At 42.2% G+C, this 18642-nt stretch overlaps 1 protein-coding gene across 1 annotated transcript; it reads right to left on the bottom strand.

The window, feature by feature from the left end:
- Positions 1-8369: 8369 nt before the first annotated feature.
- On the bottom strand, positions 8370-16150 carry LOC127766436 (glycolate oxidase 1). Its single transcript, XM_052291478.1, has 16 exons — positions 16038-16150; positions 14510-14743; positions 14162-14433; positions 13540-13632; positions 13261-13461; positions 11904-12074; positions 11149-11318; positions 10539-10663; positions 10254-10300; positions 10044-10121; positions 9823-9947; positions 9653-9719; positions 9492-9554; positions 9299-9368; positions 8994-9199; positions 8370-8903 (listed from the first exon to the last, which is right to left on the bottom strand). The coding sequence occupies exons 1-16, from the start codon at positions 16042-16044 to the stop codon at positions 8715-8717; spliced, it is 2118 nt and encodes a 705-aa protein (XP_052147438.1). The 5' UTR covers positions 16045-16150; the 3' UTR covers positions 8370-8714.
- Between the last annotated feature and the right edge of the window lie 2492 nt (positions 16151-18642).

Genomic DNA, 18642 nt, shown 5'->3' with positions numbered 1-18642 from the left:
ATCCACAGATCATTCGAACACCACAGATCATTCACAAAATCCCCAAATACATCAAGCTGCATTTCTATCTCCAAATACATCACAAATCATTCACAAAATCATAAAATCATCTCCACAAATTCATTCACACATCACACAGATCAGAAAAAGAAATCACATCTCACAGATCGGCCGCACAGATCAGAAAAAGAAATCCACATCACACAAATCGGCCGTACACATCGCACAGATCAGGAAAAAACCACATCGCAGAGATCGGGTGACGGCCGTCCGCCGCCTCGGGCTCCGCCGCCGCCTGGGGAGCGTCGCCGCCCGCCGCCTCGGCGGCCGATGCCTGCCCGCTGCCGCCTCGAGCTCCGCCGCCCGCCAGGGGAGTGCCGCCGCCTCGCTGGCCGCCCACCTCGGGCCTCGCCGGCCGCTTGCCTCGCCTGCCTCGCGGGCCGCCGCCTTGGCCGCCCGCCGCCGGCCTCGCAGGCCGCCTGCCCGGCCGCCCGCCGCTCCGCGCCCTCCCTACCGCCGCGCGCCGCCCGGCCTCACATGGTAGGAGGAGGAGGAGGAAGAGAAGAGAAGGGAGAGGAATGGGAGAGGAGAAGGGATGGAGGAGGATAAGGATGGAGAAGGGATGGATGAGGCTATTTAATTAATGAGAGGGGAGGGGAAAGGAAGGGGGAGAGACCGAGGTGGCCGGGCGGGGCAGTGGCGCCAGCTCGGTTGATTTTTTTTTTTTTTGTCCTGGTTGGTATAACAACCAAGACATCTTTAGTCCTGATTGTTTATATCAACCGGGACTAAAAAAGAATTGGGGCCTAACTCGGTCCGATAACTTTTTGAACCGGGACTAAAAATGATCTTTAGTCCCGGTTGGTATTACCAACCAGCGCTAAAGATCAAAATTTTTTAACCGGGACTAAAAATAATCTTTAGTCCCGATTCCTATTCGAACCGGGACTATTGTGAATTTTGGACGACCGAGCAAAGATGATTTTTCCACCAGTGGTAGTAAATTAAAGGCACCTGACCAATGACAAATCTTAAAGGACCATAAATCCTAAAGAGAAAAAAAAAATCTGTGGAAACAATTTGTTTCAAAGTACCCCTTAATTTGCATGATTTTACTCGAAACAATTTGTGATGACACAATACTTTCACGGATTTTAACATATTTTCTCTTCGAACTCATAAGAACCACGCACATCAATATATTACAGAGAGAGAAAATTTCGTACAAGTGCACTCTGCTGTGACGGTCACGAGGGTTTTACATGGAATGAAAAGGATAGCAAAGACTGGCTTAAGAGTGAAAAATTTTTAAGACATTGCATCCGCGCGTTCAATTCCACGACAACGGAAACGACGAGAGCGCAATCCAAGCATCCACAACGATGTCTCTCTCCTCGCATTTGGACGCGCTGCATATGCAATCTACACAGCCCATGATGATCGAGAGCACTGCACAATCGTCTGAGAGAGAGATCCATCCCGATCGTACGTACGATTCGCACAGGGAGATTGTCGCTGGATCGAAGGGCACGCAGCACGTGTAGCACACAGTCCGGTGACTCTCTCTCTCTCTCTCTCTCTCTCTGAGCTGTTCATGGACTGATCGATCATCAGCTGCACCTTCTGCAAGCTAGCTGCCTCTCTGCATATCGATATACTGTAGATATATAAGCAGTGTTGTGCTTGTTGCATCTGCCTGGCTGATAGCTGGAGTGTATCTGGTCTCAGGCCCAAGGCCCGAACGGATTATTATCGTGGATTATCAACATGATAGTAATAGGGAAAAGATTAATTTTTGAGAAAAATAAACATAATGAATAGTTTAAAACAAGCTGCCTAAACAGTGCAGCAAAATAACTTTTTTTTAGAAAACATGGTACTAGTAGGATTGAGCAAATAATATGTTTCAATAATCCAATTGATAAGTGAAGTGAGTGTAGCTCAACTGATTAGGTTCCTTTTGGTGGAACTAGCCTACCCGGATCCAAATCCTATATTTGACATGGTGCTCGCATTTACGCCTAATTATTCTTTTAGTGGTAGGTGACGTATATGTTGACAGCGAGGCGCCCGTGATTATTTATCGGATTAGTAGTGTGGATTATCTATTCGATTATAAAGATAAATTAAACAATTTAATATATAAAGTCAATATAAATAGCCTAAAATAAGTGGTCCAAACAATGCAATAGAAGATTTTTTTTTTACAAAACATATTATGTTACATACGTGGAGCAGATAATCTGTGGCAATGGTTTGGTGAAGTAGGTTGTAGGCTATTTACGTGCTTCTGACCTACTTATATTGCATACCCATTTGTTGGTCTGAGTTATTTCATTACAAAAATATTACCTCCTTCTCTAAAAAAACTTTCATTTAAGTAATACAACGAACCTGAATACTGCATACGAACCTAGCTAAAAATGAAGTCTATATAACCTGAATACTGCATACGAACCTAGCTAAAAATGAAGTCTATATATATAGGACCGGAGAAGCTAGAAGTACTCCCTCCGTGCCAAAAAAAAAAAATAAAATAAACCCCGGTTTCCGTGTCCAACGTTTGACCGTCCGTCTTATTTAAAAAAATTATGAAAAAAATTAAAAAGATAAGTCACGCATAAAGTATTAATCATGTTTTATCATCTAACAACAACGAAAATAGTAATTATAAAAAAAATTCATATAAGACGGACAGTTAAACGTTGGCACGAGAACCCACGGTTTGTCTTTTTCTGAGACAGAGGGAGTAGATGATAAAATAGCCATTGTTGGGCTAACAGCAACACATTTGTATGTACATAGTACGTTTGTGCTATGCAGCCACAGAGAATATGTTGGATGGCAGGTTGGCAGTCAATGTCTCTAATACTGTTTGCAACAAAGCCCAACAGAGCACTGACTTTTCCTCACAAACAAACATGATAATGTATGAAACTGAACATACACATATTGCAACTACTTAATTATCTATTTATGTGCCTGCACATATATAGCAATACAACATGTTGCTATACATAGCCTGGTCTTTTCCAAAATCCAGGGATGTACTTTGGGCAAAAACAAAAGCCTAAAAAAAGCTTTTTTTAAGATGGGACTAAAACTTTTAAGTCGCCCCTATCACATCGGATGTTTGGACACTAATTATAAACATTAAACGTAAACTATTAATAAAACCCATTTATAATCTTGGACTAATTCGCGAGACGAATCTATTGAGCCTAATTAATCTATAATTAGCCTATGCGATGCTATAGTAAACATTCTCTAATTATGGATTAATTAGGCTTAAAAAATTTGTCTCGCAAATTAGCTTTCATTTATGTAATTAGTTTTATAAGTAATCTATTTTAATACTCTAAATTAGTGTCTAAATATAGAGACTAAAGTTAATCCCTGATCCAAATAACCACTAAATAGCTAGGGTGTGTTCACGTTCTCGATTCCCTTCTTTCATGCTCTACCTTACCTACATCAGTTTCATGCTACACCAACCAGCGTTGTAAATTCATGAATAGTTAAGCAATCGATCGCCTGTTTCCATGTGCGAACAGGGCGTCACATGGACTCGTGTGCCCCACGGCGGTCAACAGCGCCAGCGGCACAGTCTAGTCCGGACGACTAATGGCGTTTGATCAACTAATTATTTTTTAATATAGATGACATTCGGTATTGAAATTTGATCGAAATTTATTTTTAATTCTATCATTTCATGTACAGCCGATTGAATAAGTTGTGGATAAAAATGTCATATATATTTCTTTAATGATTTAAAGCCTAATGCTGAGAAATAAACTGCAATGGATGAAAACCCTAAAATCAGCTGTAAAGTTAAGTTTTAAATTTTAGCAAAGGCTTATATGACGAATAATGTAAACAACTGTTAGCTATGGTTCTTTTTTTAGTGTGAACAGTCCTTGGTGGCAGTAGCTTATTATTTTAAGTTCTCGTGCTAAATAAGGATATCAAAATAAGTAAGAAAAATATTTTATACGTACAGACTATCTCTGAGAGCGTGATCCAATTGGGACTATAAAAAAATACAGACAAAAGGGCAACATTGCAGGATAGAGACATGACTGATATATATGAATTTATATGACTCAATCTGCTGGTTTGTATTTTCCTGGAATACATTACTATAAACACATGCGTGCCTTGAACTGTTGAACATATAATTCCTCCAAGTTGCAAAGGAACAGAACATTCATGTCATCCTGCAAGTGTGAGCGTGGTCCAAACTAATAAATTTATTCCCCTTCCTGTCAAATGGGTCTCACTGGATTTTCAGTTAGATTTTGTTCAACCACCCATCACACCAAACTTTGATTTCGAATCCGATCCAATCCTCTCTTTCCCCCTTTTTATGCCTTTTTTTTAACTGATGGTGCCTTTTCTATTCTCTTTTCATCTCTGATGGAAGTGACGAAGTAGTAGTACTATGTATAAGTAGAAAATGTTGTAGGTTGGGGGGTCCCACTAACAGGCTGATGAAAAGAAGAACATCACCAACCAAATAGCAGGAGGTGAGGGTGACAGTATAATAATCTCTCTAGCAGCAGCTATTGATAAGCAAAAAATATGGAGACAAATGGGGCCTAGTAATAGTGCATACTGCACAGTAAGGCTTTACTTCTTTTGAATGGAGGAATTTCCCTTTGAACCGTTCATTTCAATCACAGGATTGAGAAAAAAAGAAATTGAAAACAATGATTTTAGTAGGAATGCAAGTCACAAAACACACATGAATGATTATTTGAATAGACCATAAACGTAGAGATCGAATAAGAGAAATAGGCTTTAAGGAAATTTCTAAGAGGTTAGAGCTTTTACTAACTTTTCTCCAAAATCTATTTGCATCAAGTCAATCCCTAAGAATTTCACAGAAGTTGAGAAGCTCCAATCATTTATTTCAAAGGACTAAGGATTTGAATGCTAATAAATTCCTCCATAATTCCCTTGTTTCATGGGAATTTTGGGAATCTTACGAAGAAAAAACTCCTATGTGGTGATTTGAATGAAAGAAATAGCTATCCAAAAATCCAATGAAATTCATCTGGATTGACTCAAAACATAGGAAATTGGAGGAATTCTAACATGAGCTTCAACCTCTTTAAAAGAAACCATTTATGTTTGTCTCTCTCTTATCCAATTCTTACGTTTTTCCTACACTACATCCAAACGGTCATTCATGCAGTTTTCCTATAATTTTTCAGTCCATAGGATATATTTCAGATGTTAGGGCACTTCAATCATGCTTTTTTTTTTTTTCTGTTCCTGCGTTTCAAAGAGCCCGATAATGGAGCTGAAATGTCGGAGAATTGAATGAGATTTCCCACTAAAATTCAATAAACCTCTTGTGTTTTGAAGGAGCCCTTAACTATGACTATGAAAGCTTACTCTCTGAAGTAGGGGCTATTCGGTAGTGCTTGCTGCACTGAGCTACACCAGGAGAGCAAAGTTTAACTATCCTGGTGTCAAATGAAGTAAAAGTGACCCCTAACTGTTCTGATGTCAAACGTAGTATAAAAGTGTATCATATCCGGATTCCACAGTCTCACAAAAGCGGTTATCTCGTTGGGCTGAGAACTACACTCTAATCGATCAATCACGGATAGCCTAGTTTGCTTTCAGGCAGCTGGCCTGGCCCATTGCTAAATATGGGCTAACTGTAGGGTAAAATAGAAATAAGTCCACTATATATCCCCAATCTTTTTGTCAACATTAAATGAAATTCATGTCCTTCACACCGAGACCACTTGAATTTCTTTGGTCATTTGGTCAGGCCCTAAGGTTGAAGTGGCATGCGAAATCACTGGAACAGAAGGATAGGCCCTGGACGATGGCGACTTTCAGGCCTGGGAATGATGTGGAGACCATATTTCGCTCGGCGGCTGTTAACAGTGAAATTTGGTAAGCCCAGAGTAGTCATCGGCTTAGAGTTAGCATCGGCTTCGAAGTCCTGAGATTAGCCGATGAGAGTTGTCAAGTCGTCAGTTGTCGGATTCTTGCTATATTCGGTTAAGGAAATTGATCTACTAAAGGAAGCTTATCCAGAAGAGACCGAGTTCAAAGAGAATGCGGCGTGGCAAGTTATCTATTAATTAGGAATAGTTTGTTAGTTTCCTTTTATCTTTAGGAAAGTGTGTTTAGTATCCTATAAGGACTTTATCTTTTCCTTTTATCTTTAGGAAAGTTTCTTTCTTGTCCGACAAGGAATTGTATCAACCCGTGGGTATAAATATGTACACCCGGGGTCTATGTAATCTATTTTCACGATCAATACAATTCGGCGCATCGCCACCTTTTACCTTTTCTACTTTATTTTATCGTCCGGCGGGACTTGACACCTGACGCGGGGCTGCATCGGTGTTCGATCTCTGGCTAAAGGGTAACTCCAATGTTCCGCCGGCCCGGGCAATTGTATCGTTTACGTCGGCGTCGTTCAAGGCTGCATCAGTACATTCGACCTCTTGGATTGCTCTGGTTTGGATGATATATTTGCCTACCTATTTATCATGTCTCTGTTAATCTAGTCTTAGCATATCAATTTAGCTCTATCGGCTGTCTCTCGCTTTAGGGTTTCTGCCGGTATCGGCTAAATCATCGGCTTGATTGTCTAGATATTATGTTTCTTTTCATACTTAGTGCTGCATCAGTTAAGTTTGATCTACTAAGTCGTGCTTAGAACCATAATCTCTAGCCTGCTTATTGATTGCCAATAAGGGTTTCATCGGGGTTTCAGTCGGTGAGTTATCTGGACGTTGCATTGGCTCATGAGGATTGTATATACATATAAGTTGGATTTAGCCGATGACAACAAAGGTTTCATTGTTTAATCTAATCTTGTGGATTTCATGACATCGGACCTCCAGCCGATGTGTGCTTTAACCTTCGGACCGATGCTTATTTATCATATCATTGATAGCCGATTGGTTTATATTGGATTATATTGTTATTTTATTACATCATCATCAGCCGATTGCCTTTATATCATTATCTACATTGGACATATAGCCGATTGCTTAAACCCTATCGCTATCGGCTAGTATCGGCATCGGCTATTATCGACTATCGGCTGGAACTACTCCATCGGCTTGTCAGCCAATCGGCTTTTTGATCTATTATTTGCAAATCTTGTCAGTTGTAGGATTAAACTGACTGGCACGCCCGCATCTCATTAATCTTTGGACCTGCACAGGAGCTAAGCAGATCTCCCAGGCCGGTGTGTTCGATTTTTTCATCAACAGCGGCAGGGTACATTGTCAGCAATGGGAAGAACACTGACTTCTGGACAGCAAACTGGACCGGGAAGAGATGTTTTGCTTGGCGATGGCCGATCCTACACTCGCTTTCGGTTGCCAAAGCCCTGTGCAACAATCGATGGGTCTACGGGCTGCAAGGGGCGTTGTCCAACGAGGCAATGGGCGAGTTCTTCCAATTGTGGAAAGAAATCCGCGATGTGCTGCTGCTACCCTCGGCGGATGAGATCAGGTGGAAACTGACAAATGACGGGCAGTTCTCGGTAGCAGAGAATTGTCCTATGACATGTTCTTCATGGCAACAGAGAATTGTCCCTATGGCGAGCTGCTATGGCACTCCAAGGCCCCCTCACAAGTCCGCTTCTTCATGTGGATTACGCTAAAGGATCGGTGTCTTACTGCTGACAACCTTGCCAAGCGGAACTGGCCTCATGACGACATTTGCCCGCTCTGTCAGCGCCAAGACGAGGACTGCCACCACCTGTTCGTTGGCTGCGACTTCACGGCGGCGGTGTGGAGAATTATCAGAAGATGGTGCAATGCTAGCTTCCCAATTCCGACAGATGAGGAGAACACACTAGCTGACTAGTGGTTGGCACTTGGCAACAAGATGCTGTTTCCGGACGAGCTACAGGATGGATTTTGACAGTGCATTCATGCTAATTTGTTGGTTGATTTGGAAGGATCGTAATGCAAGAATTTTTCAACATGTGCCCAAGACACCGGAATAACTTGCGGAGGATATTGAAGAGGAAATTGCTGTCTGGAGGGTGGCTGTTTCGCGAGTAATCGCCATGACTGTCTGCGGGGTTTAGCCCTACTTTCTTTTCTCGTTCTTGGTTGGCTGGGGTCTTTCCCTGGCAACCACGGTATTGTAAGTCGTTGTAACATTTTACTGTATTTTCCCCCCAAATCTTAATGAAATTGGTCGGCTAACTTTTGGCCGACCCGTTAAAACATTAAATGAAATCCATAAACTTAAAGTTCATCTATTTTCACTATATGTCCTCTCAATGCAAACTTAGACAACTATATCAGTTTAAACTCGATCCAAAGCATAGTAAAGTGAGAGAGTAGCACTATTTCGTTCCTGTTCACATCCATATCTTTCATGAAGTAACTTATATATATGTTGAACTCCGTTAATTAAAAATTAAAGGAGTATATAAACCGGTTCCGTAAATATCTTAAGGCGAGATATACAGATGCCAAATAGGTGTACAGTACTCGAAATTACAAAGATTATACCAGTATAATTAATCGTTGGGATTAAGAGCATGAACGACCCAGTTACGAGGGGTGCACGGAGTACGTGTGTTGCTTGCGCGCGTGTGGATCGACGAGATTCTTTTGCAAAAATTACCTAATTAATTAATCGGCGTGCTCTCTGGCGTCGTCGTATATTGTTTATTGTTTGGCTAGAGTTCGCCGGCGGCGGCGGCGGCGAGGTCCTCACAACCTGGGGAAGGGGCGGGCGAGGCGGTCGGCGTCGGTGTAGATGTGGGCGCGGGTGATGTCGGCGAGCGAGGTGCATCCGCTGAGCGCCATGGTGAGCTCGAACTCCTCCCGCATCATCCGCAGCACGTTCCTCACCCCGGCCTCCCCCTCCGCCGCCAGCGCGAACACCACCGGCCTCCCTATCTGCAAACGCAATTCAATCCATCAAGACGACGACGACGACGATGACATGTATCACGCCATAGATCATCGGCTATCGATCGAAGGACTTACGAAGACGCCGGCGGCGCCGAGGGCGAGCGCCTTGAAGACGTCGGTGCCGCGGCGAACGCCGCCGTCGAGGTACACCGGGATGCGCCCCGCCGCCGCCGTGACCACCTCCTCCAGGGCGCTGATGGTCGCCGGGACGTAGTCCAGCTGCCGCGCGCCGTGGTTCGACACGATGATCCCCGCCGCGCCGGAGTGCACGGCCAGCCTCGCTGCGCACGCGCGCATAAACGCATCAGTTTCCTTTGTGATTTTGTGGATTTCAAATCAGTCAAATCAGAAGAAATGCAAGAAACAGGAAGCTATCCTACCATCCTCCGCGGTGATGACGCCCTTGACGAGGATCGGCAGCGACGTGATGCTCTGCAGCCACTTCACATCCTGCAGCATCATCAACAACACACACCGTCAGAATTTCTCCCGATCTTAGCATCAAGAACAGTAATTTCGATAAGTTAATTTGCTGGTAAGTTTGTTGTAGCATCGATGAGCATTGATCATTACCTTCCAGCTGAGCGTGCGATCGATCTGCCCGGCGACGTAGGAGGCCAGCCCGGAATCGTTGCTCTGCAAATGCCAACGAAATGGTTCAAATTGCTGCATAGAACAGACCATTTTTCCTTCAGAGAAAATAACTGTTTTTTTTTTTGGCTGAATTAACCGACCTTGTCCATCTCTGCAAGGTCCAGGCCTTCGAAATTCTTCAGTGTCAAGTATGGTGGCAGAACGAACCTGCAACAACGCAGCCATTTATCACATCACTTAACATTTACGACAACTCGCTGAAATTCATTTCTAGATCGTGCCAAATTCAGGTGGCTAGTTAAGAACTCACCTGTTCTTGATGTCAGCTTCCCTGCGTCCCAGTCGCGGAGTGTCCACGGTCAGTGCGATCGCCTTGAACCCAGCTCTCTCGGCTCTTCTGACAAGCTGCTCAACCACATTCCTGTCCTTGTACACCTGTAGATGTATGCAGGATCATACAAGAAAATGAGATACGAAAATAAAATGTAGCCAAAGTATGCTACATGAGCAGAGTGATATGATATGGTTTACATATAGCTGGAAGAAACGGATTCCTGGTCCAGTTGAGGCGACCTCCTCAACACTTGAAGTAGCCCAAGATGACAGTGTCTGAAACATGAAGGCGATACCAAATTAACATTGGCGTTCATGCAAGTTTGAATTTCTGTTTTGGTTTGGTTTCTTTATGCATCCAAGGAAATGTTGTTTGCTATTGAACATGACAACATGTAGATAGCATACCATTATAGTTCCTGCTGCTGAAGCTGCCCTGGCTGTTGCATACTCTCCTGAATACATATGGTATTTTAGTTAGCCCAATTCTATGCAAAGATCAATGTAGATCATGTGCTTGCTTGTTACATGCTAACAACTTCAGTTTATTTTCAGTTTTTGTAGTAGTAATATGCTTTTTTTAAACAATATAATATGCTAATGTTGATGGATGAAATTACTTTTGGTTTTGAGTTTGGGCTAAATGGAAGGCTGTACAACAATTAAGCAACATAATTGAAATGGCATATGTACCGTCAGGGTGAGCCATCTTCTGCATGGCACTGGGAGCAATCATTATGGGCATTGATATCTTGAACCCAAGAACAGTTGCGGACATGTCGATCTTTGAGACATCGATCAGGATGCGGGGACGAAACCTAGCCAGAAAAGGTTACAGTCAGATTGTGGGCTGAAAAATTAACAAATGTTCAACCTAAGGAATGTGATTGAAAAATTTAAGTCATTTGCTAAAGCTTTCGTAGGAGAAAGTGATAACGTTAGATGTTGTATGATAGATATTCTGGGTCTGGGAATAAGATTATGATTAGCTGAGAGTTTCACTGATTGGCAATTTTACTGAACTAATGAAATGCCCTTAACTCTATTTTGAAAAGAATACGATGTGCTCAAACTAGTCTACCTAGTAAAAAGACCGAGTGGTCAGGATTGGACAACTAGTAATGTTTTGTCGATCCATCCTACTTAACTATGAGCTATCAGATTGAACTTGTACATGGTAGACTCATAGGGAGGCATTTACACAGATGAAATATTTTGATGCACAATATGGCATAGGGAGGAGTAGTGGTGCAATTAATTTGTAACATGTCAAGCAATCAAGTAATTAAGAATTATGGCTTACAAGATCCTGGAGAATGCCTCCCTGTTCTCCTTGAGAGTCCACTCATCCTCAGCTCCAGAGGCGTAGTAGTCGTAGATCATCTTCGGAAGCTTCTGCTTCGCGATGGCCTGGTACTCCATGACATTGGTGATCTCCCCCATTTTCTCCTGCCTTGTGAACCCTGCACCGCTCTACACCCAAAGAACAGCACTGTCAAAAGAATTGAGCTATAGCTTTCCTCCTACTAAAATAACAATCATCTACATGCATGATGATAACTTATTCTTTTTTTTTTCTGATAGAACACATGCAACTATGCAAGTCTGCTAAAAGTTCATAGCAACAAGGTAAACAAAAAAAAAAAGACTTTCCATCATCAGAGAAACCAAGGGACTCCTTTCTCTTGGAGTGCGTGCAGATACCCATTTTTTTTGTTTCTGCAGAAAATATGTGGTATTCTTTTAACAGAAATGATAAACAAAAAAAGAAATCTTCATCATCTGTACCAACGATCAAACGACGTTGGAACTGAACAAATATAAAAAAACCTCTCATCACTCATACAAACAAGAGAACTAAAAAATCAATCAGAAACAAAGATGACAACATGCAATAGATCCTAATAATTTGGTCATTTTGAAACTATGCGTGCAACAAATTCTTGGCCACGCCAGAAGAACTATTACGACTGAAGAAATCACGAAAGAAAAGATGACTCAAATCAAACCAATAGAAAAGCAAATTCTGTACACTGATATGCATGTAGCTTATCTTACCTTGAGAGACACTGGGAGGAAGGAGCAAGAACAGGAGGAGGGAGTGGTCAGTGGTGTTGGTGCAGGTAATATAGGTGAGGGAGAGAGGTCTTTGAGTTTCTGCACATGAAGACAAAGATAGGGGGGGAGACGTGGAGATTTGTTAGGGGAGAAGCGAGAGAAAGGGAAGGGAGGAGGTTATGGATGAGCTTTTGGAGGTTGATATGAAGGATGGCTCCTCCTACACTACTTCCTCATCCACTTGACATCACCACTCCCCTCCTCCTGCCATCCAACATTTCTTTCTCCTTTTCTTTATTTAATTTTCAGGAGATGAACACACAAAGAAGTCATTTTTTTTCTCCAGCTGAATTGGAGTGGATTATCTCCTTCCCTAGTCAGGGAAGAAAAATGTATATTTAAATTGTTCTCCCCTTGTTTAGCAGGATAAGGGTGAGTAGAAGCCAGAAGAGAACAGTAGGCCAGCAGGGGGGTTTCTGTTATTAGGTGGGGATAAGATGGCAATTTTGGTAATTTTGTTGGCATAGCATAGGCTGTACTGCAGATATGATGACTTTTAAAGACCAGACAGATCATCGTCCAACGGAGATGGGGATTCAGACAGTTATACAAGATTATCATAACAAGACCATGCCATATATAAATCGACACGGCAAAAATACACAAGAGCTCTGAGATATTTAGGCTTTGCAACCATTTTCAAAGGGCAAACACAACGCAAAAGAAATGCACCTGGGACGAACCACGCTCAATAAGGAGAGACAGGTAAATCTGATAGATGAAGTCACCGGAAAATGTGTTTATTCAGTAAGGTTTTGACCAAGCCTCCCAACTTTAGCTCACTTCATACCAGGCACCACACAGGCTTTACAATTGCCAAGAGTACCTTCTACAAGAACTGAAACAATTGCAAGGGGGTGCATGCAGCGAACTCTTGATCGGTTCGCCTGTTGCAAAACAATTAGTTAACCCAACTTGGTACCACCATTGCGAAGCCCGTGTTAGAACTTTCAGTTAAAAAAAAAAGAAAGTCTCTTTACTTTTCAGTTTAAAGGAATACATTATATTTCTGTCTACCTTTTTTAAGACGGTGATATTTACTACACAGATATTGCTATATTACTAGCACTCTGGCATTTCCAGGGAGGTGCTTTAACAGCTTGTTTTTACAGAGCTACAGGTGTTACTAGGGAAGAGCATTACATACAAAAAGCATTAGTGATTACTTCTTTTTTTTTCTCTCTCATTCAAATGCAAATAGCATATGAACAGATGTCGACAGATTATTTCTCCCCCATAAACAAACTCATCATGATTCTCTCACAAAACACACTCACTCTGCACAAACATTGCCTTACTTCCCCCTACCATCATCAGTCCAGACACTGTCCCAGGAGTTGTTAGCTTTTGGTGCCTCAGCAAAATGATGCCCTGGACCTTCAAACGAAGAAGTTTCTGCGCCCTGAACCCCACCTTTCTTTGCTTTTGTTTTGATCCCAAGCAAGCGTAGAACGAACCTCGCAAGTTCACCATAAAGCATTCCAGTCCGATCACATAGCTACGATGAAGACAACGGTGGATCAGGAAGGTTATAAGTATAAACTTGGATCAAATTCAAATCAAATTCAGAAGATACCTGCAAAAGAGCTGAGATAAACATGTGGAATGCCTGTGTGTTCTGGCTAAAAAGGAAAGCAACTCGCCCACAAAAATTCACAACACCATGCATCTGCAATCAATGAGAAAAGGTTAGGAAACTGTGTTCTCCACTCCCAGCATACCAATCACAGGGTAAAGTTCACTTTTTACTACAACCGATCTTTTTTTACTTGCCATTTGGAATGTCAACAAGATCAACACATTTGACCACTGTTTTTTTTATATGCTCGTCAACATTAATAAAAATATAATGATATAAAATGTTGCCAATGTTTTTGAAATGGCTACGGCATTCTAAAATGACATTTTTTTTGAGAACAGAGTTAGTAATGTATATGAGGCAATAAATTAACTACAAGTTAGACAAGAATTGCTACATGGACTTTGAATTCCATCTACTAGGCTTCCTACAATAGAAATAAAAAAATCATGAACTTCATATGTAACAATAACATGGTGATAGCAAATACATGTTATGGCTGCAAATTAAGTTCCACAGAAATTTAAACGTGGCAATCATGCTCTAGTTTGTTAAAGATCAATTAAAAACAATAATCGGTATCAAATCCAGGAGTGACTTGGTAGAAAATGTGTATTACCACTCGCAGGAAGGACATCCAAAAACCAGGGGGTGGTGCTGGTGGCCCAAATGAATTTGGACCTTGGTTGTAAGCACCCATGCCCATACCATAGCCACCATAGGGACCTCCCATCCCGCTATTATACATGGACCCACCGTACATTCCAGAACTTCCATACATACCCCCATAACCTCCTCCATAACTTGAATACATGTTATTTCCGTAAAGTCCGCCGCTACTATAAGGTCCACCAAACCCACCAAGCGAACTATACATACTGGAGCCATAACCTGCATTTTGATCGAGAGGTTAAGATTCTGAGCCACTAAGTGTATCTGATTATGCGATTACAGAATTAATGATTACCTCCATAAGATCCGTATCCTTGCTGCTGCCAAGGCCGTGGGGGCACAGGCCTAGAGATGGTGCTGTTCACATTGGAAGCAACATTGCTCTCTGCGGCAGAAACAACTTCCCCAGGTTTTGCTGTGCCAGAAGCTTCGACGATATCACTAGTGCTACCCCCGGATGGGGGCTTGAAAGGCGCTGGACCAGATGAAGTTCCAGCACGTTCCCATGGTTTGGGTGGTGGATTACTTCCTGCAAACACATTCCCTAGTGAATTAAGGAATTGGCCCAAGGCCTACCAGGAGAACAATTACTCTTCTTGTAAATCTCAAAAGGCAAAACAGATGGACACTTATCTATACTAAAACACTGATATTTCAACTTGACGTAAAATATATCATAAGTTTCACTACAAGAAGTGTGCACTCAGGCAAAACAACGTCTCGGAAGCATTAACAGAGAAATGATAGTGGATAACTTGCAAGACTAGGGGAGAAACTCATAAAGTTATCTTGCAAAGATAAATCTACTGCAAGAACCTGGAGTCACGGATGCTATTACAATGTTGATTGTAAGCAATTGGGACCAGCAGGCAGGCAGGAAATAATTCAATCCTGATAAAAACTTTGCAACAAATACTTCTAGTAGGATATAATTTGTAATCATGGAAGCGTACATTGCAATTACTAAGTCCATAACTAGTACACACAAGAATATCACAAATGCAGAATTTGTGAGCTCTGAATGATTAAGATCAACAAATCCGATTATAGGTCAACTGAACAAATTTAAACATAGACTGCATATTTCCGTATGAGCATAAACATAATAAGCCTTCATTCCGCACCGTCCGAATTTCTGATAACACTGCATTTGCATTCCTTACAACTGAGCCACGATAGTTAGGTTTCTCACAAATTACTCCATTTTTAAAAAAATAGTTCATAAATAAATCCGACTGGAATCAGTTAACACCTGGATCATGGGCCCAATTGGATTTGTTCCCCGTCCTACAAATACCTATTCATTACCCTATACCCTCCCCTGCACCCAATTGAGTGCCCAACCAATCATGCAAATGCTGTCATTAGGATCCCCAAAATTACTGAGGTGATCTAGCATGTAGTCATTGTGAGAAAGGAAGCAGTTTCGTTGGCACTACCTCAGCATATGCTCACATCTGCATGAAATCTTGGAATAATTTAGAAATTGAACGCATATTGCTCACAAACACATCCAATAGCCAATTCTACGGTTCACGATTGATTAGTCCCTAAAGGACAATTCTACGTTTCATGATCGTTTAGCTGATTAGCTCCTAGCCTCCTACCCTAACCACAGTCACAAAATCCCCAACATAAATCAGGAACTCGAGGAACCAAAATCCCCCTCCAGAAACGAACCGAGCAGACGTAACCCCTCACGAATCGATCGATCCCTCCCTCCTTCCTTCCCTTCTCCCCCGGATCGAGTCAGCCTAACCACCCACCCAACCGGTTCCAGAGGGGAGAAACAGCGCGAAGAGTCGCAGAAGCAAGCGACGAACCTGCCATGGGCGCGGGGTTGCGGAATCCCTCCTCCCCACCCCCACCCCCTTCCCGCCGCCGCCTCAGCCGCGCGTCGCCGGCGGCAAAATCCGGCGCCGCTTCTCGATCGCGTTGCCGGAGGAGGAGAGGAGACGAAGCCGCTTGCTATTATTGCAGGTGGCGCTACACGCGTGGGCCTTTTCTTCTTCTTTTTTTTTTCTTTTTTTTTTCCGTTTCCTAGTTGGGCTCGAGTCGGGTCTTGGCGCGTTGGGGGCGGTCAAGCGTTGACCGTTGACTAGCCTTCCTGTGGGTCATTAATCTTGTGTTAATGGGCTGTGTATTTGGTCCAAGGCCTTCGGTTTAACGAGGAATAAGAAGAGGCCCATAGGAGTACTAAGGTGGGCTTGGGGAGAAAAAACCATGAAATTTGTCAACCGCCTAAATATTTTTTTTAAAAAAAATAAATCAGCCATCTAAAATTACGATACTATGTGATGAACCAAAATCTAACTTTTTATTTTATTGACTTATCTTTTGTATCTGAATTTTTCCTTCTTTATTAGTTTTATTGAATTTTAAAGTTATATGTCTGGGCTATAATTCTCAAAAAAAAAAGAAGGGGAGAAAAAGAGGGGACATTTTTATATAATAAATCAAGCGATATAACAAGAGTGATTCAATCTTTTCCCCAAGGATCCCCGCAACAAAAGGACAACCTTTATCCGAAGGATAAGATAGTCACTAGTTGACCTAACGAATAGGGAGGTCCAAAAGGCTAAAATGAGATATACTATACTCATTTTCTCATTAAAAGATATGGAAGTTTAACCAGGAAAAGGGGCTGGCCATATGGGTACCCATATTCATATCCGTTAGGTGAAGCATTTTTTTTCCATACTCATATTCAGTTCATTTCGTTTAATAACCATAGTGGTTTATGGTTTAACAAGCATCCACCCCTAGATTTAACTTTATGATGGAATGTTGCTCACTATCTAGCATTACTCAATAATAATGATTTACAAAGGGAAAGGAATATTCCTAACATGCACCGTCATGTCATTCCAGTGGTGGAGTCACCGCCGCCCGTCAAGCCCGAATGACTAAAAACGTTTTTTTTATGATCGACTAATTTTAATATCTATTACATCGGTGGAGCCTGGGCGATTGCTCGATATGTTTGGGAGGTGGCTTCGTCACTATGTCATTCATATCCAGATTTCTTTCTTAGGGTGCACTCGTTCCCGCGGGCAACCGCTCCCGCCACCTCGTTTTGCGCTCGCACGCTTCCTAAACTGTTAAACGGTGTGTGTTTTTTTTTAAAAAAAGTTTGTATATAAAAGTTGCTTAAAAAATTTATATTGATCTATTTTTGTAAAAAAAAATAGCTAATACTTAATTAATTATATGCTAATGGTCGGCTCCGTTTTTCGTACCGGAGGAATTATTTCCTGTCTCTCACTCTCGATCGGGGCCTTAGCCTATTTCAGTCTATAGCACTGATAGCGCGCGATAGCGCATTCTGGTAGTATCGTAATTCGTAAGTGTTTTCTTTTGTTGTTAAGTTACCGTGTGATTTTGTACCAGCCTACATGTACTAACATACACGAAAACACTGAGGGCGATATCATTAAAGTAAGAACAAGAGAAGGAGGTGATTGGGTTAGCGTAGCCTATGGAGTGCATTATTTTTTTTTTGCCGCCAGCCAGTCACTGCCACGGAATCGCACGAAAACGGTCACGTGTGAAACTGATCACCACCAACTACTGACCTACTGTTGCGTTGTGAAGGTAGTTCGAGACGTATCCATGTGATGCACGTCGATTCCTGCAAAATCCAGTATATCTAGATCCGAGAAACAGGCAAAAAAAAAAATTGTATGGTATACGGAGCAACATACTCCATACAAAAATTGCACAATTAATTGGCTTAATTACATCGCGATCTTTCTTGCTTCTTCGGCGTACAGGAGCGGCAGCGCGGGCGGCCGCCGCCGCCGCGGCGTCATCCCGTACGTATGTCGCACACTTCCGCCCCGCGAAATCCCCAATCCGCGTGCCGCCGTGCGCCGGTTGTTATTAGCATCGCATCCACGACGCCCCCACCACCCGCCGTCCCGTCCACCTCCCTCGCAGTCGCAGGCCCGCACGATGTTGAGAGTTAGTACACTTTGTTTGTTTTAGTGCATACGACTTACTGTCTCCCTGCATTTTATAACAAGTTTGTTCTTGCCACTATCGTTTATCTTTACCTATTTATCGTTTATCTTTACCTATTATAAAAATTAAAGATGTTTTAGCCATAAATTTTCGTATGTCTTTCTAATCCGATTCTGTTTCTGTTTTGCAGCTTCGTTTATTCTGTTTAGCCGTTTCGTTTATTAGCGAGAAGAAAAAAAGGGATTAGACCGGTATTGCAGGTGAGACGGACAGCGAAGGGGCTGACGTCCTCAATGCCTGCCTGGGCCTCAGCCCAAGTAACGTATCAGCCCATAATCTTCTAATTGTGATTAGCCATAGAGTATGCTATTTGGTATTTTCTCCGTCTCAAAATTTAATAATTTTAGCCTTTAGAATTTATTTCTATTTAATTTCACAAATTTTCTTATTAGTACTTGTGTCCAA

The sequence above is a fragment of the Oryza glaberrima genome, chromosome 3 (genome assembly GCF_000147395.1).
Source record: "Oryza glaberrima chromosome 3, OglaRS2, whole genome shotgun sequence".
Classification (NCBI taxonomy): Eukaryota; Viridiplantae; Streptophyta; class Magnoliopsida; order Poales; family Poaceae; genus Oryza; species Oryza glaberrima.
Note: the sequence above shows the minus strand (reverse complement) of the source record. Positions and strands in the feature narration are given on the sequence as shown.

What these genes read in the sequence shown, in the direction of transcription:
- LOC127766436 (XM_052291478.1), bottom strand. An exon ending in AGGATACGGATCTTATGGAG is followed by an intron (nt 14,434 to 14,509) that starts GTAATCATTAAT and finishes ATCAAAATGCAG; the next exon opens with GTTATGGCTCCAGTATGTAT. An exon ending in TCGGCGCCGCCGGCGTCTTC is followed by an intron (nt 8,904 to 8,993) that starts GTAAGTCCTTCG and finishes TTGCGTTTGCAG; the next exon opens with ATAGGGAGGCCGGTGGTGTT.